The sequence below is a fragment of the Vanellus vanellus genome (genome assembly GCF_965231255.1).
Source record: "Vanellus vanellus genome assembly, chromosome: 3".
In the NCBI taxonomy this organism is placed as follows: Eukaryota; Metazoa; Chordata; class Aves; order Charadriiformes; family Charadriidae; genus Vanellus; species Vanellus vanellus.
This window is the reverse complement of record NC_138907.1, coordinates 28,546,123-28,571,012: the sequence shown is the minus strand read 5'-3', so window position 1 is coordinate 28,571,012 and position 24,890 is coordinate 28,546,123. Positions and strand designations below refer to the sequence as shown.

The window sequence follows — 24,890 nt, the reverse complement described above, 5'->3', positions numbered from 1 at the left end:
TTATACCATCTATATGCAGCTGATTTCACGATAAACAGTGAAGTTAATGTGTTGCCTCGTGGTATTAGGTAACTGAACACAATGGGGACACATCAACTACAAATTTAATAGATTGACAATTAGTCATAACTCATTAAGTTCAATGTATTAGCTCATATGCGTACATCCCTGCTCCAGCCCCCATCTCTTTCTTCACAGTTACATGCTGTTGTCATTAAGCCGTAGAGATGTAATAGCACAAAGCTGAAGATATTTTGATATTCCACAGACTCCCTCCCAAGAAATGATTAATTTCTTTTTCACTGAACAAATTCACCTGGAGAACTTTGTACAGCCCCAGGACCCTCAGAGTCCCAGTAAGGAGATGGCCCCAAGGCATTTTACAGAACAAAGGAAGTTTGGCCTGCCTGCGCACAGAGCTTGCTGGGTATTAGACAGCTCCAAGCCAAAGGTCTTTAGCCATGGTTGTGCATATCCCAGCTTCCCTAAATCTAACTGCGAAGGATAAGGTCCTATGTTGCACACATTTTGCCTACAGTTTTCCACTTGGACATTTTCTTTTTGTAATAATGGACAACATACAGCAAAGATTGATTTAGTCGAAATACTTGCTAGATCTCTATTTACAGAGTTAGAGAAGGAAGTCTCAAAATCTTGATGAGACCAGAGATGCGTATATGGTAGATAAAAGCTGCATTTATAAGCTGGGATGGCAATAGTCTACCATTTAGCAAGAGAGAATGGCAGGATTCAGAGCTGAAGCCAATTAAGCAACATCACTTCCTTCCATCTGGCAGAGAGACTGCAAAAACACTTAATTAAGGAATTGGATCTCTCTGCCACATCTAAAATAATACAAACTTTCAGCATTTTCAGCTTCTGCATTTTTAGCCTGTATAACGCAGCCACCCAAACAAACATAGGCCATGATGCGCCAGTTCAGTTACATTGGCATTGGTGTAATGGGCATACTTCAAGGCTGAAATACAGTGACTGAGCCCAGAAAACTCTGTGCCACGTGGTTTGATGGGGATACACATATTTATGGCAAATTAAACTGTGAATTATCTGAAATATGATAAAAAATTTTGTTTAATCAGAGGCTCAATATGTACCACAAACATACATAGCCGTAGTTCTCTCCGAATACACAATTTCAAGTTGGAGTAAATTCAAATAACTTGATTCAGTTAGTCCTCCAGAATAGAAATGTTCATGGAAAAAAAAAAGTATGTAAAAATTAGTGCAAACAGCATCTAGTTTCTTTACCTTTAAACAATCCTATATATTTCTAAGCTACAATGTAAAGGTTACTAGCCACTATGCAAAGGATATTGCTGAGTCGCTACGTGGCCACTTCGTACAAGAAACCTACTGGCAATGAGTTATCTCGGTAGATGAATAAAAATTAACTACATTCAGAAAACTTCCTTATTTGGTGGCAATGTGTTTTGGGTTTTTTGTTTGGATTTGGTTTGGGTGTTTTTTTTTTAATTTAGGAGCAGGGGGAAATGTAGCCTCTTACACACCTCTTCAGTGGAATAACTTCTAGATGAAGTCAAAGCTGAGATTCAAGAGCTGCTTATAAGCCACAGAACCTCCAGTGGCAGGTTAAAGATCACAGCTGTAAAGCATTTCACCATTTAAATTAAAACAGAAACCTTTTAACAGGAAGTAAGGTAAAATTTTAGGGATGTTTAGTACATAAAAATGTTAGCAAACAGAAAAATTAATAAGCATATTTCAGATATCTATTAGCCATATACTATAAAGCCACTCTTAAAAAAACTAACCCCTCCAGCTCAAAATATACCTACCTTTCCCAATGAGACAGGAAACTGAAAAAAGAAGTGATCAGTGGAGACCATTCTACACGATAACATTCTGACTCTAGAAAGAATTTACCAAACATGGGCTTTACCTTTACTTGGTGCTGATTTTCTCACAGAAGCTACATGGTCTTCAGAGATAGCAAGACGCCTTAGCACATCAGCCAGTGCTGCTTTTAGCACAGTGATTTCATCTTCTTGTTGCTGTACTCTCAGCTCCAGGGCTGAAAGACGGTCCTGCACATCGGACGTACTTGCAGCCGAGATGCTGTCATCTGTACAGTGGGAAAACAGTAGAAAGAGGTGTTTAACTGTTTTGTTCTAAACTAAAAGCCATAGAAAGAAGCATTTACAGCATGTGCAGGTCTGCCCCATCACCTTGAAATATTGAAGACTTTCAAACACGTTCAGGCAAGGGAGGAGTGGATATTATGTTAAACTTATCAAATTAATGCTTCAAGACATAAACGTTACTAATCATTAGCTTAGACAGAAGCCTTAAAGAGCGCGGCCCTGTTACAATAAGAAAAGGAAGTGTATTTTCTGTTAAAATAGTGTAGAAAGATAAACACGCTTAACAATAAAAGACTGAAATTAATCTTATTTAAGTAGCCAACTGAATTAACTAAAAAGCTATAAAATTGTGGTCAAATTTCACAATATATTCTTTTGGAACTGTTGAAGAATTTTAAATGAGTTCCTTAATTTTAAAGCAAGTTATAAAGTAAAAAAAAACAAAAACAAAAACAAACCAAACCAACCAAACAAAAAAACCACCCCCAAAAACAACAAAATCCCCAGTTGAACTTACAATCACTGAATTATTGCTAGCCATGACCTAATTGCATCAAGTGACAATCTCAATTTAAATAGTCTAGATCAGAGTTCTTAACTCCAATTCCTTCTCTTTAACTTTTTTCACATCACCACCCTGCATGTGCCAAAAAAATATATGACATTATAACATTTGGCCAGAAGTGAACAGAAAATAAATACGCTACACTAAGGTTCCAAAAATCTGTTTGGCCACACAGAGATAGATTAGCATTGAAGGCATAATCCAGCCAAATCTATTCTTCAGTGGTAAAAAGGAAATTACAGCTTCTGCATACTCTTTGCCTTTGACAGTTCTTTGCATTATTTCTGCCAAGGCAAAGTAACACATAACAGATTTTTGTATTCAGCTGTTCCAATAAATCACCGGCCAACCATTAAAAAAAAACCCATCATAAAAGAACATGTTGCTCAATCACAAGGTACTGAATTCCTTATGCATCCTGACTTAGGCTTACTAAAAACTCAGGAAATAACTTCTAATACAGGTTTACAAAATTTACCTGTATTATACAAACAAACAGTATAAGTCCATATTCTATGAAATATATACAAACAGTGAATTTGCATGTAAGGGTAAAGAGCTGGTGTTATTACTGTGGTTATATACAATCTAAACTTCAAGTCAGTATTCTAATGAAGACATACTACGGGAAAAAAAAGTTAATATAAGCCCAAATCATAAAGTTGTTTTTTTTTTTAATAAAAAAAGCCTTAATCTTTGAAATACTTGCATAAGGGCACTTTTAAAATAAATGTAAGCAAAAGAAACACTGAGCCAGATCCCTCCGATGAATTAAATATGAAAGAGGTGAAGGAGTTTAATGCCAACTTCCGTTCAGTTAAAACATGATACTCGCTACTGAGGGGCCAAGAATTGAACCAACCAAAATAATCACAATAATACTTTCACAACACTAACAAAATTCCTACAAGGAATTAGTAAAACTAATATTAGTAGTGAAATGTATTCACAATTATTACTAAACTGAAAGGAACAGTTAAATTACTTTGATGAAACAACGCCTACAAGAAGACAGTTTCGCATATTGATTTAGTTCACTGTTTGGTTAAACCAAAAGCAGAAGCGTATGACTTCATGGTTATACTATATTGATTCAGGCTAATAAATAAAAAGAACTGCAGGGGAATTAATAAGGCAGTCAATCAGACTGAGATCCAGAGACAACAGATCAGAACAACTCTGAACAAAAAGCCTTTAATATCACCAGCCACAACCATACCTCCCATATGCAGAAAAGTTATTTTAACAACTCTACAGCCCAGCGTATCCAATGCTCTCTCGATGGTACTTTACAAATCCAAGACCAGATTAACAGCTACCCCATGTTGGGAAGGACTGTGTAAGATTCTTTTATTAAAACCCCCATTTTCAAAACATAAAACTCCATCCGTTTTAAGGAGCTAGCAGAAGTTCCTACAAGCACACATGCCTATGCAGCATATAAAGAGGAACTACAGTAAATTTACATAAATTAATTCATGAAGAAAAGGTTTTATTTTAGGGAAGTAAATGGAGTGAAAGAAGTAGCATATAATTCATACTTTTCCAATCCTTACAATATTAGCCTTTAAATATATGCAGTGGAGCAGTTCAAATGAACATTGCAGAAAACTGTGGCAATTATTTTCAAAATATTATGATCTTTGTATCTCGTCTTACACTGGAGTAGTAGTACAAACACAGAAGAGAGAAGTTTGATGTTTCCTTTTTTTAAAAAAAAAAAAAAAAAAAAGAGCGCTTTATTTTTTCCTTTTTTGCCTGCCAAAGTCTTCAATTAATGAACTATTAAAAGGTCTTATAATGGATAAATTATGGATAAATTCCCAGGCTGTATAAATATACATATTACTGTAAAACATTTGTAAAAGGAGTAAGTAGCTATGTCAAATCACCACTTTATAAGCCAGACATTACTGTGTTCCCGGTGTGGAGTTCAAATAATAGTAATTATCAAACCAGGAAAGGCTCCACTGCTGGTCGGTCTCTCCAATGAGCACAAAAGCAAACACTCTACCAGAGCGCTGGCTGCCTGACATGGGCATCTTTTTTCCCCACTGACTCCTAACATTGACTACACTGCTTCTGCTGAAGCCCACCACCCCAAAAAAGGTGCATATTAGATGGCTCCTGCAGCTCCCAAAGGCACAGTTACGTCACTAACTTCAAAGGTGAACAGGAGAGCAAATCTTTCTGCCTGGTAAGGGTGAGCTGCAATGCTTTTACCTCCTCAACATATCATAGTGAGATGGTAGAGGAGTTGGCCAACGTTCACCTCTGTGTCCCGTGCCATGGAGGCTTAACCCCTAAGACATGGCATGGTGGGGTGGAAGGACCCTGAAACTCAACTTCATCACAACAGCTAGTCAGAGGTTGTAGCTGTATACATGGTGCATGAGTAGGAAACCAAGAAGGTTAAGCCACTTAGCTGATTGAAAAAGGCAAAGCAATGGGCTATGTGCGTACAACAGGAGAGAAGAGGTTACAAACCACCAGCAGTCGCTTTGCACTGCAGAGAGGGCACAAGACACAGTGACTGAAAGGAGAAGTTGGACAGCGAGAAGATTACTTGGAAATCAAGAACATTTTGGTTGATCAAAGAACACAGTAGCACACTGGGAAGACATTTTATTGTTCTTTATCACTCTACAGAAGCAGCATCTGTTTCAAGTGATGACAATCATACATTACACTGGCAACTACTGGAGAATTAAAATGAATGATTCCCAACCCAAATACCTCATCTCTGACAGCAAATATTCAACTCAACTCCAACATGCCCTTCTTGGCAGTGTCTTGAAAAGTAAGTCAAGTAGGGATTAGCTTAAAGGAAGATGCCTTGAAAGTAAACACAACTGCAATCCTTGAGATCACTGACAAATCTGCACAATGCAAAAACTATACTTTTTTCTTTTTTATTGACATAGAAGTTTTCAAAATCTCTTCCAGATTTCTTCTTCTGTTAAAAATACATTCTTATAATCTAAAGAACTACTTCAAAAGAAGTTTAAATAAAAAGCTTCCTTTAAGGGCATGCCTTTCCCCTTTCAGAGGGGAAAGAGCTCTTATACAAGTACAAAGTCAGTCACTTATGAAGAAGTCGTCCATCTCCTCCCTTCCTCTTCTCCCACTCCTAAACATCTGGCCTTTTCCTTGTGCTCTCAGACACCTATCCAGGCCTTCCATGAGCCACTCTTAATTTACTAAACCAGAGGGAGATTTATTCATTTATTTATTTATTTAAAGAGATAAACCAGATTAGGGAATATAGCAAGACATTTCTAAGTGTAACTGACCATTCATTCACCTTATTCATTTTAAGAAAACCTGGTCGTCTTTATTATAACCAAATAGCATTTTTTCTGACGTGTTGGTCACATTTCCCAAGCTGTCCATGACCTATGCCTTCAAGGTAGCCGCTGGGAACAAGATCCATTGCAAAAAAAAAGCACCATCTGCAGTGCCTGCTGGTAGTAGTGAGGAGACATCCACGCAGATGTGGATCTAAGATCCTTCAGTCTTAAAAAGTGGTTTAAGATAAGAGCACGGGTACTCAAACGACAGCAAAAACATGCTGGGTCTAAACATACAGTACTGTAACTTTCAAAAGAAGATGTCTTGTTATTTTATAGTAGTTCACTAGTTTGATTTTTAATTTTAGCCGTTAAAACATCCCTTCTTACCCAACTTTTGGAGCAAGCCGGGATGTATACGGCATGCTTGCATTCAGTACTCATGAGACATCTGGATGACCCTAAAAATTAAGAGTTCATCTTTCATAGCGAATGAACAGCATTTAACAGACACATTATGCTGTGTGTGACTCCTCACAGTCACCTGAGTCAAACCACTCCGAGCAGATTGAACAAAGCAGCAGCTCAAACAGCCCCTTAGACTTTAGCCAGGAACTTTGAAAGGGGTATCCAGTACATAGCGATGGTACGCAACACACCTCCCCACCCATATATCACTCCTCTCCTCACATGTCACCAACCAGGCACGTGAGAATAACAGCATTTGAAAAGCATCACCCTTCATCACTCACTGCCCAGGAGAAATTTGAACTGGCTGCATTTGAAAACAATATATGTTACTACTGAACCATCTATTCTGGGGCCCCTCTACAATTCCAGAGCATCCATTATCACCTCTCTGAGTGATTTCTGTCAGCCCTGACTACACATTAAGTAAGGGCTTCATTTTAGACATAAGCAGTGTTTCAGAAAAACAAATTCTACAAACTCCAGCACATGGAAATTTAAACCACAGGGTGGAAAATCCTACATTTTATCCAATAAAGCCACACAAACCACAGATATTTTTAAACCCCTTCCTGCCAAGGCACCCACACAGTTTTCTGTTTTCCCCAGAGTGTTACAAGTCTTTTATTACAGAAACGCAACAGAAATTACTTGGACTCATATAAAGATCTGGCTGACTATTTCAAGAGGTAACTGGCCCAAAAGACCCATTTCTCACTAGGACAGTGATCTGTCCATGTGTGCAGGAAGGTAGTATTTGCACAACTTGTAATGTTTAGTCTAAAGAGCAGTGAACAATTTGACTCTAGATTAGCCTTATATTTCCAGAGAGATAAGTGACATACTTGTTTTTCCTACCCTGTTAAATGAAAGAAAATTCTCTGCAGTTTTCTGAAGCTCACTTGTCTTAAGACTAGCTTAGAAAAGGTGCTTATAAGAGATCAGTAATTCTGTTCCATGTCTCTAATACATAATTCTCTTTAAAAATAAAAAATAGAATTAGACTCTATGGTTTTGCCCACAGTATCTCCTTCACCTCCTCCAAATGTCAGCACACACACAAATTATCTTGGTTTTGTAAAGGACGTGAGTCACGGAAGGAACATGAGAAGGGGAATTAAAAAACACAACACAAATGTGAAAGATTAAAAAAAGCTGTCCTCCCCCTTTTTCTGCCTCCTTCCCACCCTCCCCCCCCAACGATACTGTAGATACTGTATTAACTTCTGATGTGTCCCTAGAAGCTAGATCTGGTGGCATGGAAGTGGAGTGGGAGTTGTCCCCAAGTTTTTGTTAAGGGGCATTGCATTTGTAGGAAGCACTCTGGATTACTCTATATATTTTTTTCACTTCCTTTCCTACTTTTTCACTCTCTTTCCCTCATTTCTCACCTTTTTGATTCAGAATTGGTCTCACATTAATTATTGGAGACAAAGGTAAAAGCTTTTTCTGTACTTTGTTCTAGAACAATAACGCATGAGATGGGTACAGATAAGTCATTGACTGCAAACAGTGGTCAACTCATAGCTCTCAAATATATGGCATTGTTAGTACTTCCAAAGCTAGCTAAGCCTTGCACTTTTCTCTTCCACAGACATTTCTTCAGGTTTTCAGGAAGAAACGCGTGTTGTCACACACCATTTATGTGCTCAGGATTGATTAAATTTACATCATTAAAGCACTGCATTAACTTTTAAAAAAAGATCAAAGACATATAACTACACTGGATAAAGCTTCCTTAGGACTTTTCAATTAAGCACAACACATGTACAACTGCAGTGTTTTGTCTGTAGATGATCCACAAGAAGATTTTACCCTAGCACATGGATACTCTACAATGCCATAGTCACTACTGATCTTTGCTGCTTCTGGACTGCTTTATGGTTTCACCTGAAGTGAGTTCATGTCTGTGAGCCTACTACTGTACCATTACATTATAGAGAACATCACTTTTGTTTTAGGCAATCTCATTTTAAAGGGTTGGTCTGACACCTAAGGTGATCTACAGCTTCATGCCTAATAATTAGTAGTTCTAATTGTGTATGCTAAACAAATTTGTGCACATAGGTTTTCAGACTTTTGGGGGGGTGGCTGACATGAAAAAGCAAGGGAAGGAGAGATTAAAATACATCCTGAAAAAATAACTTCATAAGACCCACAAATTACAGCTGTTATGACAAAAATATTTTTGTAATAATCCTTTGCATCTGCTGCCACAAACATTCATATTATTTTTAATACAGATAATCTACAAATATGTCAGCATGAGATTCGCAGGGCATGACTCCACCCATGCTGTATTTGACCAACATGAGTGTTCCACTTGCCTAAGTTTCCAGTAACTGTATTATTTATTGGGCACACGAGTTTTAAGAAGAAACAGATCAGACTTTATACTTGCCGATACTAGTTTTGATACGCAGATTGAGAAAACAAAACAAAGCCAACACTTAGACGCACTTCTCCTATTTGACATTGGTATCCATATAATTACTTGAAGAGGCAGGTAATTATGCTGGCGCTCTCATGTATCCTTCCCCAACTGCATACTTCGTATCAACTCCACCTCCATTAAAATGAATCTCAACAGTAAGAGCATTCACAGGACTTTCACCACCCACTACTTAAAAGGCCTTGTGGTTTTTAAGTATTTTTCTTCCCCTAGCATTGCTTAGCTCTTGCTGCTCCTGGTACTGTTCTGAAGCTCAAGACTCTTCAATGCTCGGCCTTCAACCGGCAGGACATGCTTGTATCTTCCAAAATGGCGTTTATGCTAAACAGATGAGTGGCCTCTACGGTCCATAGATGGAATTCATGGTGGCTACAGGCACCTGCTTCACCTGCTTGGGATCCCCCACATAACTCGCTCAGCAGCAGTCCCAGTCACCCCAAGCTCTTTTTAATATCTGATGGCACCCTGTTTTCATGTCAGACTAAGAGAAAGAAAGGAGCAGAATGAACTGCTCTACTGTAAGTTACACATGCATTAAAAATAACACTGCAGCACACATGTATTAGTATTACTTTGTCAAAAATATTTCATATTGTGCTAGAAGTGTTAGAACATTTCCATGACAAAATGCTAATTTCAAAGTTACAAATTAATAATTTTGCCAAGCATGAAACTATGCAGGCTAAAAATTACAGTGCCTCGAGTTCCTTTGTCCTATCCTCCCCCATGCCCAAACTGATCTAGTTAAAATTTTCTAAGAAAACAACTTTTCGCATGGGACCGGATCTCTGAGGTCTTCCTCTTCACCAAGGGTTCTGCCACCGCTTGCCTCCCCAAACCACAAGCAGATGGCACCTCAGCAGCCCCGTGGAGAAACTCAGTGGGCTCCAGCTTTGCAGGACAGATGCAATGCCAGACACTCCTTGAGGCTCCAGGGTGGCCAGAGCAGGACACCAAGAGCAGGGAAGCATCCCTCCCACGCTCTCGAGGCCGCACAGAGGAAGAACCTCCTGCACAGAGGAACCTACCTGACCTGAAATTGCAGACATCAGCGTGAAGAAGTGCTGAGCTCTCACAGGTACCTCACACCAGCAGCTATTAGGCTGTTGAGGTTTACAGGGCTGTCCTACCTATGTGGCTTGACAATCAAGTCTTCCAAGTTTCAAATTGGGCAATTACTTAATTAGAAAATTGGCAATTAGCAGATGCTTTTGACCTTAATATCTTTTTAACTTCCCTCTTCATCTGTTAAATGCAAGCATCATCCCACACTGCATAAAGGTTAATTAACACTTGTGGGCTACTGAGGCACTACTGTAGTGCTGTAGCAAAGTCAATGTTGAAATTCACGTTTCCTTGAAAAGCAAGACAAAAAGCCTTACCATAAAAATAACATAGGAAGCTACACAAAGAAAATGAAGGCAACTGAAAATTCTGAGCAGCTGCTTTTTAGGCAGAATCACCTTCTCCGAGTACTGACTTGGGGGAGACTATGATCAATTAAAAGCTTCATCTTAATACCTATATAATACAGAAAATTAAATATCGGCTTGAAAGAATACCCAAATTCTGGCTTTTAGGTTCAGCCTTTGACTTCCCACTCACAACACTTTTAACCATATTTCATTACTGCATAAACCTACAAAAGACAGCAGCATAAATTGTCACTGATCTGCTCAACACAATGAATTATCTTAATAACCACATTCAGGCTCGGACAAAAGCTCCAGGAGCCAAAACATTGAAAAGTCCAGCAAATGTCTTAGAGAGTTCAACAAGAAACAAGGGATTATCTGAAACACTCTGGTTTTCCTGAAGTATTTGCAAAATCATTTACAGACAGGTACCCACCAGTTATCTGGCAGTCAAGGAAGTTGGTGTGAAGGCTTGTAAATGGGGAGGAAAAAAAAAAGGGGGGGGGGGGGGAGGAGGTGGGACGGAATAGGAGTAAAAAAGAGGAAAAGGAAAAGAGAAGACGAGAAAAAGAAAAAAGAAGAAAGGGAAAGAGGGGGAAAGGGAAAGAAAAAAGGGAAAAAAAAAGAAAAAAAAAGGCAAAAATAAGAAAGAGCACTCACAGTAATCTCATCCTCCACCTCTCTCTGCACCCCTCCCTCCCCCTGGGGCCACTTATTTTTTAACTGCTCTTGTCAAAGCAATGATGCCAGTTCCTGCTCAGAGAAGTCTCTCTATATTTAGGGTATTTTTTTTTCCCAGAATTTAAGCCTCAATTCATACAGGTTTCCACTGATTTTCCATGCTATATTTCCAAAATATATTTCCAATATATTCTTTCCATTAACATGCAAATAAAAATCCAGTTTGTAAAACATTCAACCTTTAGATTGCAACAACACAGCGAAAAGTTTGACCTTCCCCATCACTGCAGTGCCTCTCCTCTGCTGCAAAACATTTGAATTCAGTAGTACCAACACACTTTTAATCTGAAACTTACGGAAGCCTTCCAACATCTTAAATTTTTATTGTATATTCAGGCAACAAACTAACTGAGTTCTTATTTGTGGTGTGCTTTTAACAAGTACATTTTTGCCCCAGAGGAAAGCTGTTTCTAATCTTCAAACTTCCTATATTCTCATCAATTCTAGGGTATAATTCCAGCAGTAAAACACAAAAGCACTGAAATCATTAAGTGAGATAACGTGACAACATCTGGCAAAGCAACATACCCTCTTCTTTTATGGACACAATTTATTTTGTACCATGCAATGTTTCTTTGCAAAATTTTACTCCTCTCAAATCCTGAAACACAAAGGAGTAATCTCCATCTTCTCTTATCTAGCAATCAAGTTGGACATTATCTCTGTAAATAAAAGTGTTGGAACATTTCTGAAGTTTGTTTTACTGGCTGTTTCATTGTGCTGCTCTTTTTTCCTTCCCCCAGGACTCATAAATAACTATCTGTTTTGTAACATCAAAAATACCACTGTACAAACTAAGTCTCTTTGATCTCATTCTGTGCTATTCTAAGCCACTCTATCATAAATGCCACTATGCAAAACTCCATCAAGTCAGGAAAAATAAAGTCCTGGCCTATTTTATTAATTTCCTTTCCCAGAGAAACACGGTTTTGCCCATAATGTTCACTTATGAATCTAGGTTGTACAGGTTGCGCAGCTGTCAGCAGTTGCTTGTGTTTCACAGGCAACAGGATGTTATCTTGTAGATTTAGTATTATGCTTACCCAACAAGAACAGTCTCCTTTTAAAATGATGGACACACATATAAAAATATCAGTATTAGGGTATACTGCCACATTAAAGAGATTCACTTCCTGATATTGGTATCAAAACACAGAGCACAGCGTACGCTGTTCTCACTCATCTTCATCTTCCTTCATGCTTAAGGGAAAGCTGCCCAAGCCAGTCCTTGCAGTGTCATTTCAGGCTCAAAATGCAGCCTCAAAGTGCAGACACCTCTCCATCAGCACTCCCCCAAATTCGCAGCAAACCTCTGGTGGGTGCCAGGAGAGCAGGGCAGGATGCCACGCTCTTCCCATGGGACAGAGCCCTGCGCCCCCTCTCAGAGAGGCTGGCAGCTGCAATTTGGTTTTGGGGTGCTGGCATCCCCCTGGGCTCTCGGAGCTCCCTCTTCCAAAACACTCCACTCCGCTGCAGGGGAAGCCTTGCTGCTCTGCTGGGAGAGCGGGATCTGGCGGGTTTCTGTGCTGAGCAGAAACACGCTTACACCAGATGAGGGACCGGGGTTGGCGTACACAGCAGGGTATTTGACAGCTCTTATCCCTCCAAGTCACAGGATAGACACAGTGATTTCAGATAAAGGTAAAATCTGTTTGGAAAGAGACTTAGCAACTCACTGTCTTATCTTAGTTTTCTGGTATTTCAGGTAGAGGAATGCCTTCCCCTTACTCACAGCCCTATGCCGCCACCGCATTATTACCTCTCAGTACCAAAGCCCATTCAGTAAAATACCACCTTTCTCTCCGACAAGCTAAAATGACCTTGAAAAGTTACTGTCCTTTGCATTTTCTTATCCAAAAGCTGAGGATGCCAATATGCTCCCTCCCTTGTGAAAAACAAGCTCTATTAAGAAACAAGCCTTCTGGAGGGAGTATTAATTCCAGTGTTAAGCTTTCTCCCGTGCCTATCCACCACGGCTGAGGCACTGCTGCAGTGGGCCAGGGCGACTGGTTGTGCTTGCACGCCCGTCATGCTCCGTCCCATCAGGCAGCACCTCCTGCAGAAGGCACTCCTTATCCCAGCTCTGCATTGAAAATGCTGCACCTGCTGATGCAGCAGGGGATACCATCTCGCAGTCGTTAAACCTCTCCTGTATCTTGTAGGCAAGAACAGACGTAAGGTTTGCTTTTGGTAGTTCTAAAAGTCCATTGTTTCTTGGGAGCATGAGACTAAATCTCTCTAATCACAAACTAGATCCAACACAATACTTCCAACAGCTGCAGTGAAAAATCCCACCTTTGTTTACCTCCACTAAGATGCTTCCCCAACTTCTGCGACTGCTTGCAGCTTTGGTACTAGAGGAACACCTCTAGAACAACTAATGCTTAATCCAGGTGGAACCAAACCAAGGGTGGGTTTGGGTTTGGGTTTTTTTTGCATAGAAAAGAACTAAAACTTCTCTGTACAGTGTAGTACAGATGCTGGTAAGCTACCTGCTTAGTTTCACGAATAAAGCACAAGCTGCATGACTCCCACACAGCCAACCTATAAGATGGTATCTGCAACTACTCATTGCTCATTACTCACAGTCTCGATTTCAGTTACTACAGAGGAGCAAGTATTGAGAAATAAAGGGAATATTTTCACATTGTGTATCATAGAAAACATTTCAGACCCGACGGCAAGCAGAAATATCTATACTGGTTTAAGTCAACAGCCACCCTCAAAAAGGGGAACCGAGCATAAATACAATTAAAAAAACTGACTAGTTCTTTAGTTAAGCTCCTTTTATTTTATTATGTTAGCAATTAAACAGAAGCTTTGAAGTTAACAGCTATAAACAAGGTGTGGGTGGAAAGCATTGCTCACACCTTTCCTGCCACTGTGGCTGCTGCTGCCTGACAGGAGACAGACTGCCCGGTCATCGATCCTGCCATTCTTCAACATGCTACATCTGAACAGCTGTAGAAATATTTAATATTAATGTTTATTATTTTACAATACTCTCTTAAACAATTCAGACTGCAGATCTATCATCAAGTGCTGCCACTTTTCCTCAGTAAGGACACTACCAACAATAAGTTTCCACAAATGCTCTATAAACAAATGAGGTAACCGTGAAATTAAACTAATTTAATTCATGAAGAAGAAGAACTCTTGAACAGCATGACAGACTTCTATATGTGTGACTATACATATATTTTAAAAAGCTATAGTTAGGCTGCTTCCACAAAAACGAATACATAAAAATGAAGCCAGCTTCAATGATAATTTCAGTTGCTAATCCCGGCACTATTATGCCTAAAACTGAAAACTCCACTGGAAAGGGGGGAATTAGGTCTCATCTTTATTTAGCCTAAGCCACAAAGCAGGTTTCAGAATCGATCCACCTGCAAGCAAACACAAACACATGGAAACAGTGTTATGTGATGCTACAACTTCTCAGAGAAAAATCAATTACTGAACTGAACATTTTGGAAGATGTAGGCAGGCTAGGACCTTCTAAAATTTCACCTTGAACATATTTTATGTACAAGTCCTACACAAAACTGAAGTGTCACAATCGCTATTGATAAATCATATGAAACCATCATGAATGCATGCATGGAATTTGCCTGCATGGGAAAAACAACGCCTTTCCATGGGGATACCTTTTCCTTCCTTCTCAAAGGAAAATGCATATATTATGTGGAATATTTGCCCAATTTTGTAAACATAAAAGGGACCATATTTCTATCAAAGTTGCTTAAATACAACTTGTTTTGTATCACAAACAGCTTGCTTACAATCTGTTCTTTCTGTGGATGGAGCCTCTGAATTGGAAAAAAATCTTCAGGTTTCTTTGCCCACTATTTGCTACAAAGTAACAGTTTTTAGGTAAAGAAAACATCCCTACAAATAGCAAGGGATATGGGACTGCTCATGGATGTGTCTGGTATCAGAAATGATCAAGTACTACAAACACTTGATAGGGAAACAGGAATTAAATCTGGTTGTGACTATGTAACAGCAGTGTCATGAACCAGGAGTAAATTGCATTTTTGTCCATTTTCTTCCCTCTCCCCAAAAATCAAGGGATTAATTAATCAAAAACCAACACCAACCAAAGTCTCCTCAGAAATGGGAATCTTTATGAGCTGAAGTACACAAGTTAAAAAAAGGCAGGAGCGTTTTGCTGCAGATGTGCACTAGCCCTGATGCCAGCAGACACCCTCTCTGCTGCTGCTCAACCTATCATTGCTGTGTCGGCCATCGCTCCCTCGCAGACCTGCCACAAAGGTCTTCTCTTCTGTACACGGGGTATCACTTACAGCTTTCTATAACACATCAGCAACAGCGATGCTAGGTAAAAGCCTGCTTGCAAGCCACGGAAAGAAAGTTTATAGTCTCATACCAACACACTTCAAGCAAATGAACTGAAAAATATACTGGAAAAAGCTATATATTGTAGGTTTCCAGTGTTTGCAATTCAGTTCTCTTCCCTTTTTAAAATCCTGAAGATTTCTGTAACTTTGTTTGATATATCTGTGGGGGGAACAATCTAAAGCCAAAAAATAGCACTTATTTTGAAAGCAGCTATCATCTTAAACCACAGAATTATCCAGTTTACTCCTTTAACGCTTAAGACTGATTAACTCCACATACACTTACTAAGCACCAGGTACACTAATTGAGCTATTTATAAGTATAAAAGAATCATCCAGAAGCATGCTATTTCTGCATAATACTGCCAGCCAAAATAACAGGATCCTTCATGCATGAAAGGATCCCCCACCACAACAGAATACATCAGTAAGAACAAAATTGTTTTATACATTTTCAGCATCTTCTAACCTTGCCAGTGACCTCATTTTACAATTTTTTGTTTTATTTTTAGCGTTAGCAAGGAAAGAATTAAAACTGAACTAGTATGAGCATGTTCTTTGGACTACGACCTGGGGTATGGCCGCGTAAACTACCACGGAGTGAGCCCAAGAGGGAGTTGACAGCAACACAGCTTCCATGTAGTAACGACTCAAGCGCAGTCTCTGACTCAAGAGCGAATGCCAGGCTGGTCAACCTACTAATCCACATTTACTAACCTATTGTGTCAACATGCTGTGAGTTTCCACCTTCACTTAGCCCTCCGCGGCTGGTGTGCAAGCCCACGCTCTAACTAGGTGTGACCGTCCTTTGCAGCCTGCAGCTTGCATAGCAAGAAGTCCTTGTAGGAGAGCACTACACGAACGACAGCCTGTACCTCTGAGGGCTAGGGAAGACCTCCTGGCATCGACCTGCAGGCGGAGAGTATAAGTGACCCTGCCCCAGCAGCATCACTGCTCTGCTACGGATGGAGCAGGGTCAGGAACACAGCTTTGCCCCTGCCAGCTCCTGCCAAACTCCTGCTCAACAGCCCCCAGGGCCACTTTACCACCAGCCACATCATGTAACCCCAATACAGAAACCGCATGTGATCAGTGCAAACCACTCAGGAATCAAAAGCCACTTCCAGCTCCATTTTTTACCCCTATATCATCTAAAAAAAAAAAAAAAAACCAAAAAAAAAAACCCACCAAACCCATAAAAACCCTATTGCTCAAGACACTGTGCCACTTCAGCCACTGAGCAAATGGGTAAAACTAACAGTGGCAACAGCGTGCAAAAACCTGAAGGACCAATTCAACCAGCTTCTCATGGAAGGGAACGCTCCCTTTGACACATTTCATAAGTATCAGAAATCTGACTGCAGTTATTGTCATGGTTTTAAATGCTTCTGAAGAGCAACACAAGCAAACAAGGGCAAACCCCAACAAATTAATGCATTTTTAGGGCATATGAAGAACAAAAAAGGTGCTGGGAGAGAAGAGCAAAGGCAGAATACACAGCACCTAAATTCTGTCTGGTTTTATGATACATCACAGCATCCTCTCATCACACAATAAACAACTGTGACTAATGACTGTTACATCAGGTCATCCCTTCTTCCCTGCTCACAGGGTGGGTTTTGCATGCCCAGCAGTTTTTCTGTGTTTCATTGCAAGTTCTGCTCTCAGAGCCGCTCTGGCTCACTGCAGCAGGAGCAGGTTGAAGAAGCACTTTTGCAGCATGCAAAACGCAAGGGAGGTTTCCAATGCTGCTGCTTTCCTGATTCATTTACTTACCTGTGTGAAGCAAGGGTGTGATGTAGGGTTCATAAAGATACTTTCTTAGGTTTCTTAATCTGGGCATTACTCAAAATTTGAGAGGAAAGACTCAGTGCTGGGAAAGTGCGTGCAGTCTGAACCTTTTCACCTGACCTTTAATGACAAGTTTGCTGTGTCAACTGCACCTTTGATATTTCACCAAATTTGGTACTTCAGCAACTTCAAGCATGGCTTGCAGTTACTTCACTTTGCAATTACCTTCTGTGACTGCTAAGAAAATGCTAACCGTTACCCTGCACAAGTCCTCATGAACCCCCTTTGGATGACTAACACATATTCCTAGAACTGTCAGAAGTGAGACAGAGACCTGAATAGGCAAAGCAGAAGAAACGTTACCAAAAAAACGTAACCCACATTTTTGAAAGTTAACTATTAAGTTAAAGAAATGAGACTTTTCGATTGAGTCAGGGTATTAACCTTTTAAACAGTCTGAGATTAAAACCCTTACAGACCTTTATAATATTTGTAATTTTATGTCATATCTACATAGCACTGCTGTTACATTGCTATATTGCAGATATTTAGTCACATGCTACAGTGTAATAATACAGATATTTACCACAGTATGGACCAGATACACTCTTTTTCCTTTCTCAGTCAAGATGTACATTGAAAGATTTTTAGTGAGCTGTGTACACGCAAGCATTTACAGCACATCTGCAGGCGGCAAAGGGCAGAGTCAAACACCGAGTTTAACCTGACAGACGGACCCCCACAACTCTGCACGATGCCACCGCACCAGTCCATCCTGCGCACAGTTGGGTCAGACCAGGCACGTCCCTTCTCTTAGTTACCTGGAAAGGGGGTAATGTCTGAAGAGGAAACGGCACAATAAATTTGATGTAATGAAGCCTGGAAACAGCTAGCCCATCTAGCTTACAGTTCACTTCATTAAGCATAGGCTCAGCTAACTCATGAAGCAAGTAAATACTGCTCAGTCCAACTGCACGTATAATTACTTGATATAACCATTCAATAAAAGCTTCATTTAACTCTGCCAAATTAGTAGAAGGTGGTAAGTAAAACTATACTAATCTGATAAGGAAGTAGACCTTAAAAACGAGCATACATTATTCTGCATAATCTAGTAGACTTATGGCTGCATAAGACACAGCAATAGTATTTTCACAAACTATAGTGAGATGGGACTTCACTTCCAGACATAAGACAAGAATCCTAGCTGAATATGTTGAACTGATGTGGGAAATTATGCAAGTAAAGAGTGGAGGCTGTCATCATCTCCTTCTGTAAGGTAAGGAATAATTAGCAAAGAAGCATACAAAAGGAGAGTAATATTCCATCTGTCCCTCCATTGGGAAAGCCCCATTTACAGGCATTTAAGCCCTTCAATTACAAGCATGAACGGCCATGTCTACAAAAATGCAACCCTTTGCATTCGTTTCTTGGTGACTACTGTTCCTCCTGGTAGGGATCAGTTTACCCTTCTATTGGGCGATTGATAGGAAGCAGAGAATTTTCCCAAAATACAGCCTAAAGCATTGGGACTACTGTAACCTTGGGGAGAAGGAGCCCCAGCTCTTGTCTAATAGCTGTGTTGCATTTATTATTTCTAGAAAATAAAACACTCTGCCTCCTTCACCCAGGAAACTCACTGAGGTTCTTTAAGCCTGCTACTATCAAATAGTTTTTTTTTCTGGAAAACAGAAAAGCAAGTTCAGAGAAACTATTAATACATTTCTAGCCCAGGACTTTAGACAATACTATTCTAATACAGCTTTTAATTCTTTAAAACTCCTCATTAATATAACTTACCGATAGCAAAAATGCTTAAATGAGTCTTGGGCCACTCAGCAAGCCTGATCATCATCCCCCAGCACAAACGACTGCTCACTGTACGCTTGATTCAGACTCGCAGCAGCACTCGCTGTACGTCAAAAGCCTTCCCCTGTCTTGCCAAGTGGAAATCTCGTACTAGGTAAGCCAGCAGAGGCTGGAGAGAACTCTCCCCTCCCTTGTGAAAAATATATCATTTGAAGGGAGGAGCGCTTGGTCTGAGCCTGACACATTTGGGAGACGGAAATGATAATGTGGATTGATTACTTCACAATCACTCAGAACAAATAATTTAAAGTAGTTTTAAAACTAGCTATGACAGAGCTGACTCTCACAGTTAAATTGTATGTCAAATACACTGGAACATACAGCAAGTTAAATCTTGAATCAAACACTGAATACTGTAACACTTCAGGCGAATCAACTAAGAGGATACAGATTTTTTCAGACTTTTTTTTATGTATTAAGATAGTGATATGGAGTTTTACATTTATCATTATTATTGGCAGTGCCTAGAGTGATGCTAGCTCAAAAGTTTTCAATGCAATTACAGCAGAATTTGTCCCATTTAGAAAGGCTTCAACACAAATATTGTAGTTGTGGCAGCCCAAGACTGTAAGAAAAACACTATTTAGAGAGATGTAATCCCCTGAACTAGGCTGATACTTGGTTTATTTAACTGGTCCCCATCCAGTAACTAACCATTTTAGGTAAAATATCAAGCTGGAAGTTGGACTTCTATGTCAAGTTTGTCTATTTTTGCCTAAATAACAAGGACTAGAAAGAAAAAAGCCCTTGTAACATCTGAATACTTAAAGCAAAGTTCCACATGTTAGATCCTAATTCCAAGTCAGTAATTCTCCGCGAGCGCCTGGCAGGGAAGCAAGGGAGCAGGAGCAGCACCATGCACGAGCCTCATCGTGCCCCGCCAGCAAGGTGGAGGGCAAAGCCTCTGCTGGTTGAGGTGGCCTCCAAGGCATGGTGACACCTCCTCGGTGAGCAGCACCGAGCCCAAGGAGGACTCGTCTCACCCCTCCGGAAGCCCTGCAGAGCCACCACAAAACCGCCACCTTTACCATCGCCAGTGCCTCTAACAACTGGCAAATCCCCACTATGAAACAACATCCAAGCAAACCTTCTACTAGTCTTAACATTACAGATAAATGAGAATTTAAGAGATCTTAAGATTTTAAGAATTTAAGAGTCTGAAAGCAATAGAATTTACAAATTTGGGGACATTGTTTTTGTTTTTTTCATTTATAAATACTGTTTGCTATGCTAAATGTCATTGGTGGCAAAAATTTAATAAAGCAGCACACAAAACTAAAGTTTTGTTTGCAGGTAAGTATTTTCCTTGGTCAGACTGAAAATTTTTATCCTGACCTGTATCACCTAAGCTAAATTCTAGCCCAGATCTAATTTGATAGCTAAGATCTTCCTGAAGGGACATGTCACCGCATAAGCCCTTGCTTTAGCTTTAATTATAAAAGGCTAATTAAATACAAGTAGAAAAAAAAGAAGTTGTCCCTACTGACATAAAACAAGCTTTTTTAAAAAACTGATTAAGCTGCCCATCAGCACTGGTATCACATACGTTAAAAGGGAGCGCTAGTTCTTCACAGCTGAATTAGGAATGTATTTTTAGCTTTGGCAAGAAATGAGCAATTGGACGTACGTACAAAAACAAATCACAATTAAAGGCAAGGTTCCTATAGAAAAGCATATAACTATAGAATACGTATTTAAAAAAATTTAAGTTATCCCCCAAAACTTCACCTAAAATACCCTACTGTTAATACAAAGTCTTAATCTCCTTCAAATAAAGCAAGAATGAGCATGTATGGCCAAAACAAAATTCAAATTCTTTGTACAGCTTAATCTCTGTCTTTTTCCTACTTGCTACCACTGCGAAGCTGCTAAAAGCCCTCAAGGCAAGGAGCTCTTCTCGTGAATGAGGTTAGAAATTTCACATGAACAAAGCACTTGTTGATTCTCCATCACACCAGTTTCTTATCACAGTAAGTTTACTTGCCAGCCAACACACATTCCTCAGAAAACTTTATATAAAGGTACATTAGGTTTAATGATATAAGTAGGAATCAAGTTTAAAATCAGCAGAATATATCACACTGCTAAGTATCAAAGCCACATTTTCTTTTAATTACAAATGATATCTTTAACTCTTATTCAGCAAAATCCTCAGTCTTGTATCAAGATTTTAGTCAAAATTATTTTCTAAGATGCAGAAAAAAAATTAAAGTAGAACACATGCATTAAGAAATGAATATATTTCTTGCACCTTATTCTGCTGGATTTCTAGTCGAATTTCAAAGGTAAATTCATCATGCCACACTTCTGAAATCGAAGATATGCCTCAAGCTCAAGTCTGAGAGACACTGGCATATATTTACAGACTATCACAGAAACTCTTGCTAAAAGCCATTACAGTCAACCGAAATATCTTGACATCAGAAACAAAGTTGCAAGTTATAGCCATAAATATGGCTGTTCTTTGAATTTTGTTCTGAAGATAAACAGTTAAACATTAGCCTTTCTTTTCTACCGTAAAAATCCTTGCAAGCCTGCAAAAGGCTGTATGAAGTACTTGTAATTTTAAAGTTTCCAATTCACCCTCCCTCTTTCCCAAGCGTTGCAACATCTTGAATCCTAAACCAAATGCTTTGAATTCTGAAGCAGATAAAGTACAGTGCCTTGCTCACTTTAAGAAAGTACGCTGTAGAGCAAGGTCGTTCCTTTGTCCCACTAAAAACACAGAGAAATCTATACATCGAATACCCGCCCTGATTTTTATTTTATTTTTAAACAAACTTTCCTGTTGACCATTATACTTCAGGCCAAAAGTGCAAGGTTTTCTATGCAAGATGCCGTATTCGTATCAGAACTGCGGGGCATGAATCAGCAAACAAAGAAGAGCTGCTCAGCGACGTTTGTTTCATTCGCAGTAAGACACTTCTCCACCGCGCGAGAGGGCAATAAATTTCCTCTCTGACCCCATCTGTCGGTGGGGGTTATTTGTTTGGCCGGTCTTTTTAAGACTTAACGCATATAACTTTTGGTTGATACAGCAAGAATGCTGAGATTAATTACCCGATTCACGCTCAGGAGAGGCTGGCTTGACAGCAGCTCTTTAAAGAAAGGAAACGCGTCTTGAAACATTCCGGTTTTGCTACGACGCTAGTAAAAACAAAGCGGGAAAAGACCCCCAAAACTTCGTTCTGAAGGGCAAATACCCGTTTCTCTCACACACACACAGAGGATCAGCAGAGAGCAGCGCGCACACAGCCGCACAGCCCCGGCGACAGCCACCCCCATCGGACGAGCCTGCACCGCCTCCTCCCGCCCGAGGCCCGCCGGCCTCCCGCTCCCCCGCTGCAAAGCCTACAGCCGAGGGCTCCCAAAGGGAAGACCGGACACCCCCGCGGCACCTCTTCCCCGAGGCCTGCAAAGGGTCTCTCCCACAAAGTACTCCCACCACCACCACCACCATCTCCCCTTTCCCCTCGTTGCCGGGACGGGGCGCCCGGCGGGACGGGACCCTCGCCGGCGGCACCCAGCGGCACCCCCGCCAGCAGCCTTCTGCCCATCAAACATTAACTTTCTCATCATCCTCCTGTCATTTTACCTGCACCAAAATTGTGGTTTGTTTTTTTTTTTTTTTTAAAAACTTTCTCCAGGCTGGGACGCCGCACCGCAGCCAGCTACCTTAGCCCCGATCGGGGTCCGGCACACCTCGCCGGCTGCGAATTGAGGGCGCAGAGTTAAACTTAATCGCACGGGTAAATATTTACCACGGGGTTTACTTTACAGATTTCCCTTCGCCTTCGCCCCCCGCCCCTCCAGGGACGAGCACTGCTGACCGAGAAGAGCTGATGGGCATTTTCAGAGAGCCCTCACAGGAGGCGCGGCGCGGCGCGGCGGGCCGGAGGAGCGGGGCGGTGGGTGCCCGGTGGATGCCCGGCCCTCCCCTCCCCTCCCCGGCGGGGCAGGCGGCGGTACTTTACCCGTGCAGAAATTGACGAGCGCCGAAGGGTCGCAGGCTGCCGCCAGGCAGGGCAAGCTGTCTTCCATTCCTCACGCCGACGCCAAGCCGCCCCGCCACCTTCCTCCGCGGCTCAGAGCCAGCCCCCGCGCCCCGGCCCGGCCGGCACGAGGCGGCGGGCTCTGAGGAGACGGGCTCTGAGGAGACCCTCCTCCCGCGCCGCACAGCGCTGCCGGAGGCGGCTGGTCCTCGCTGCCGCTCCCCGCCGCCCCGGCGGGAGGGGGTGGGCCGGGGACGGAGCCCGGCGGTTGCCGCAGGGAGGGGCCAACCCTCCTCAGCCCTCCGCCCGGCGCTGGCGGGGCGCGGGAAGGCGGCCGCCCCCCGTACGCCGCGGCGTGGCGGCTTCGGTGCCTTGTCCCGAGGGAAGCGGTCGTGCGTCCCCCGCCACGCCGGGGAACCGGCTGCGGTTTGCGGACAAGACAGGGGCTTGCGCCCTTCGCGCCTGAAATCACGGGGGAAGGGGGATGCGGCCCTCCCCCGTACCCCCCCACCGCCATCGGGCCGCAGCGCACGGTACTGCCGGCCCGTGATAAAACTGCGACAGTCACGATGAAAAAGCCGACAGTAATCAATTTGCGCCCTGGGTCTGAGCACGGGGAAACGCCACAAACGCCTAACGAAAAGGATTTTTTTTTTTTTTTTTTTTTTTTTTTTTTATATACTCGGTCCATGCAGATAACCCGATATTGTCCCGGAGCACGCTCCCGTCTCTGTGTCGGGGGCACCGCACACCTAATGCCAATCAGAGCACAGCGTCGCGACAGGAGAAGTTCACACGGGGGGGGGGGGAGTGGTGGTGGTGGGTGGCTGTTTGTTCAAGCGTTATATTGGAATATTTTTCATATGACATCTCTTCGAGGCGAGAAAGCACTGACATCACCGGCAGTATACTCCGAGCCGTTCTGTTAAAACGCAGGAAAACGCCGTGGCTTAAAAGCCGGCGGCTCCGCAAAGCCCTCGCTCCGCTCAGCAGAAGGGAACTCGTATTACAAACGCATTACAATCTATTTAGCGGGATCATGATTTCGTCTGCCTCGCAAGATGAAGCCCGGCCAGATGAGAACTAATGAATGCAACATGTGTTCATTCTTTTGGTAGCCGTGCCTGCAGCCAGTTGGCAGAAGGACCGCCGCAAGATAAATGTCAAAACAAAACTATTTGTGAATACGTACTGCATATATTCTGCCTCTTCTCTCTATCATACTTCAAATAGTTTATTATTTTCAAGCTTTGCAAGCATATTAAATAACCCCGGATTAAAGTTTTGGTTTCCAGACAACATTGGGATAGTAAAAAAAAAAAAAAAAAAAAAAAAAAAATACATGGGGACGTTTCCATTCAAAAAACAAGGAGGGGCAGCACTTTTTTCCACCCTCACAAATGGTTGGTAAGAAGGTTCATAACACATATAGTTAAGATAGCACACAATGGGTTTTTTATGCTTTCCCCAGAATTATCAATCTACATAATTTCGTCCGTATCTTCATTTTCCAGCAGCTCCTGATATAGAGGAATCAACCTCTGCAGTGGTTTAAACAAAGAGAAAGGCAGTGAGCCAAACACAGCTCTGCAGCATGAAGCCAACCAGACAACTACCGTGATTAATAAAAGGAAGGGACTAAGAAACTGAATGGTGGAAGGTGATAAAGGGTAGAAGGCAAGGGCACACAGCTAAGGAAACAGCCTGAACTAAAGTCAAGGAGCTTCAACACACAGCCACGGCACCGGGATTGACCAATAGTTCATGCTTCCAACTCGTCCTAACCACTATATTGCATCACGTCATCAGATTAAACAATC

The 24,890-nt window shown here is 41.5% G+C and overlaps 1 protein-coding gene across 1 annotated transcript in view; it reads right to left on the bottom strand.

Moving 5' to 3' along the window:
* Window positions 1-24,035, bottom strand: part of EML4 (EMAP like 4) — a 94,062-nt gene extending 70,027 nt beyond the window's left edge. The window contains exons 1-2 of the mRNA XM_082481708.1: window positions 23,053-24,035; window positions 1,922-2,104 (exon numbers count right to left, since the gene is read on the bottom strand). Of these exons, the coding sequence (XP_082337834.1) occupies window positions 1,922-2,104; window positions 23,053-23,119 (250 nt within the window). The 5' untranslated portion in view covers window positions 23,120-24,035. The remainder of the gene's footprint in view (window positions 1-1,921; window positions 2,105-23,052) is intronic.
* Between the last annotated feature and the right edge of the window lie 855 nt (window positions 24,036-24,890).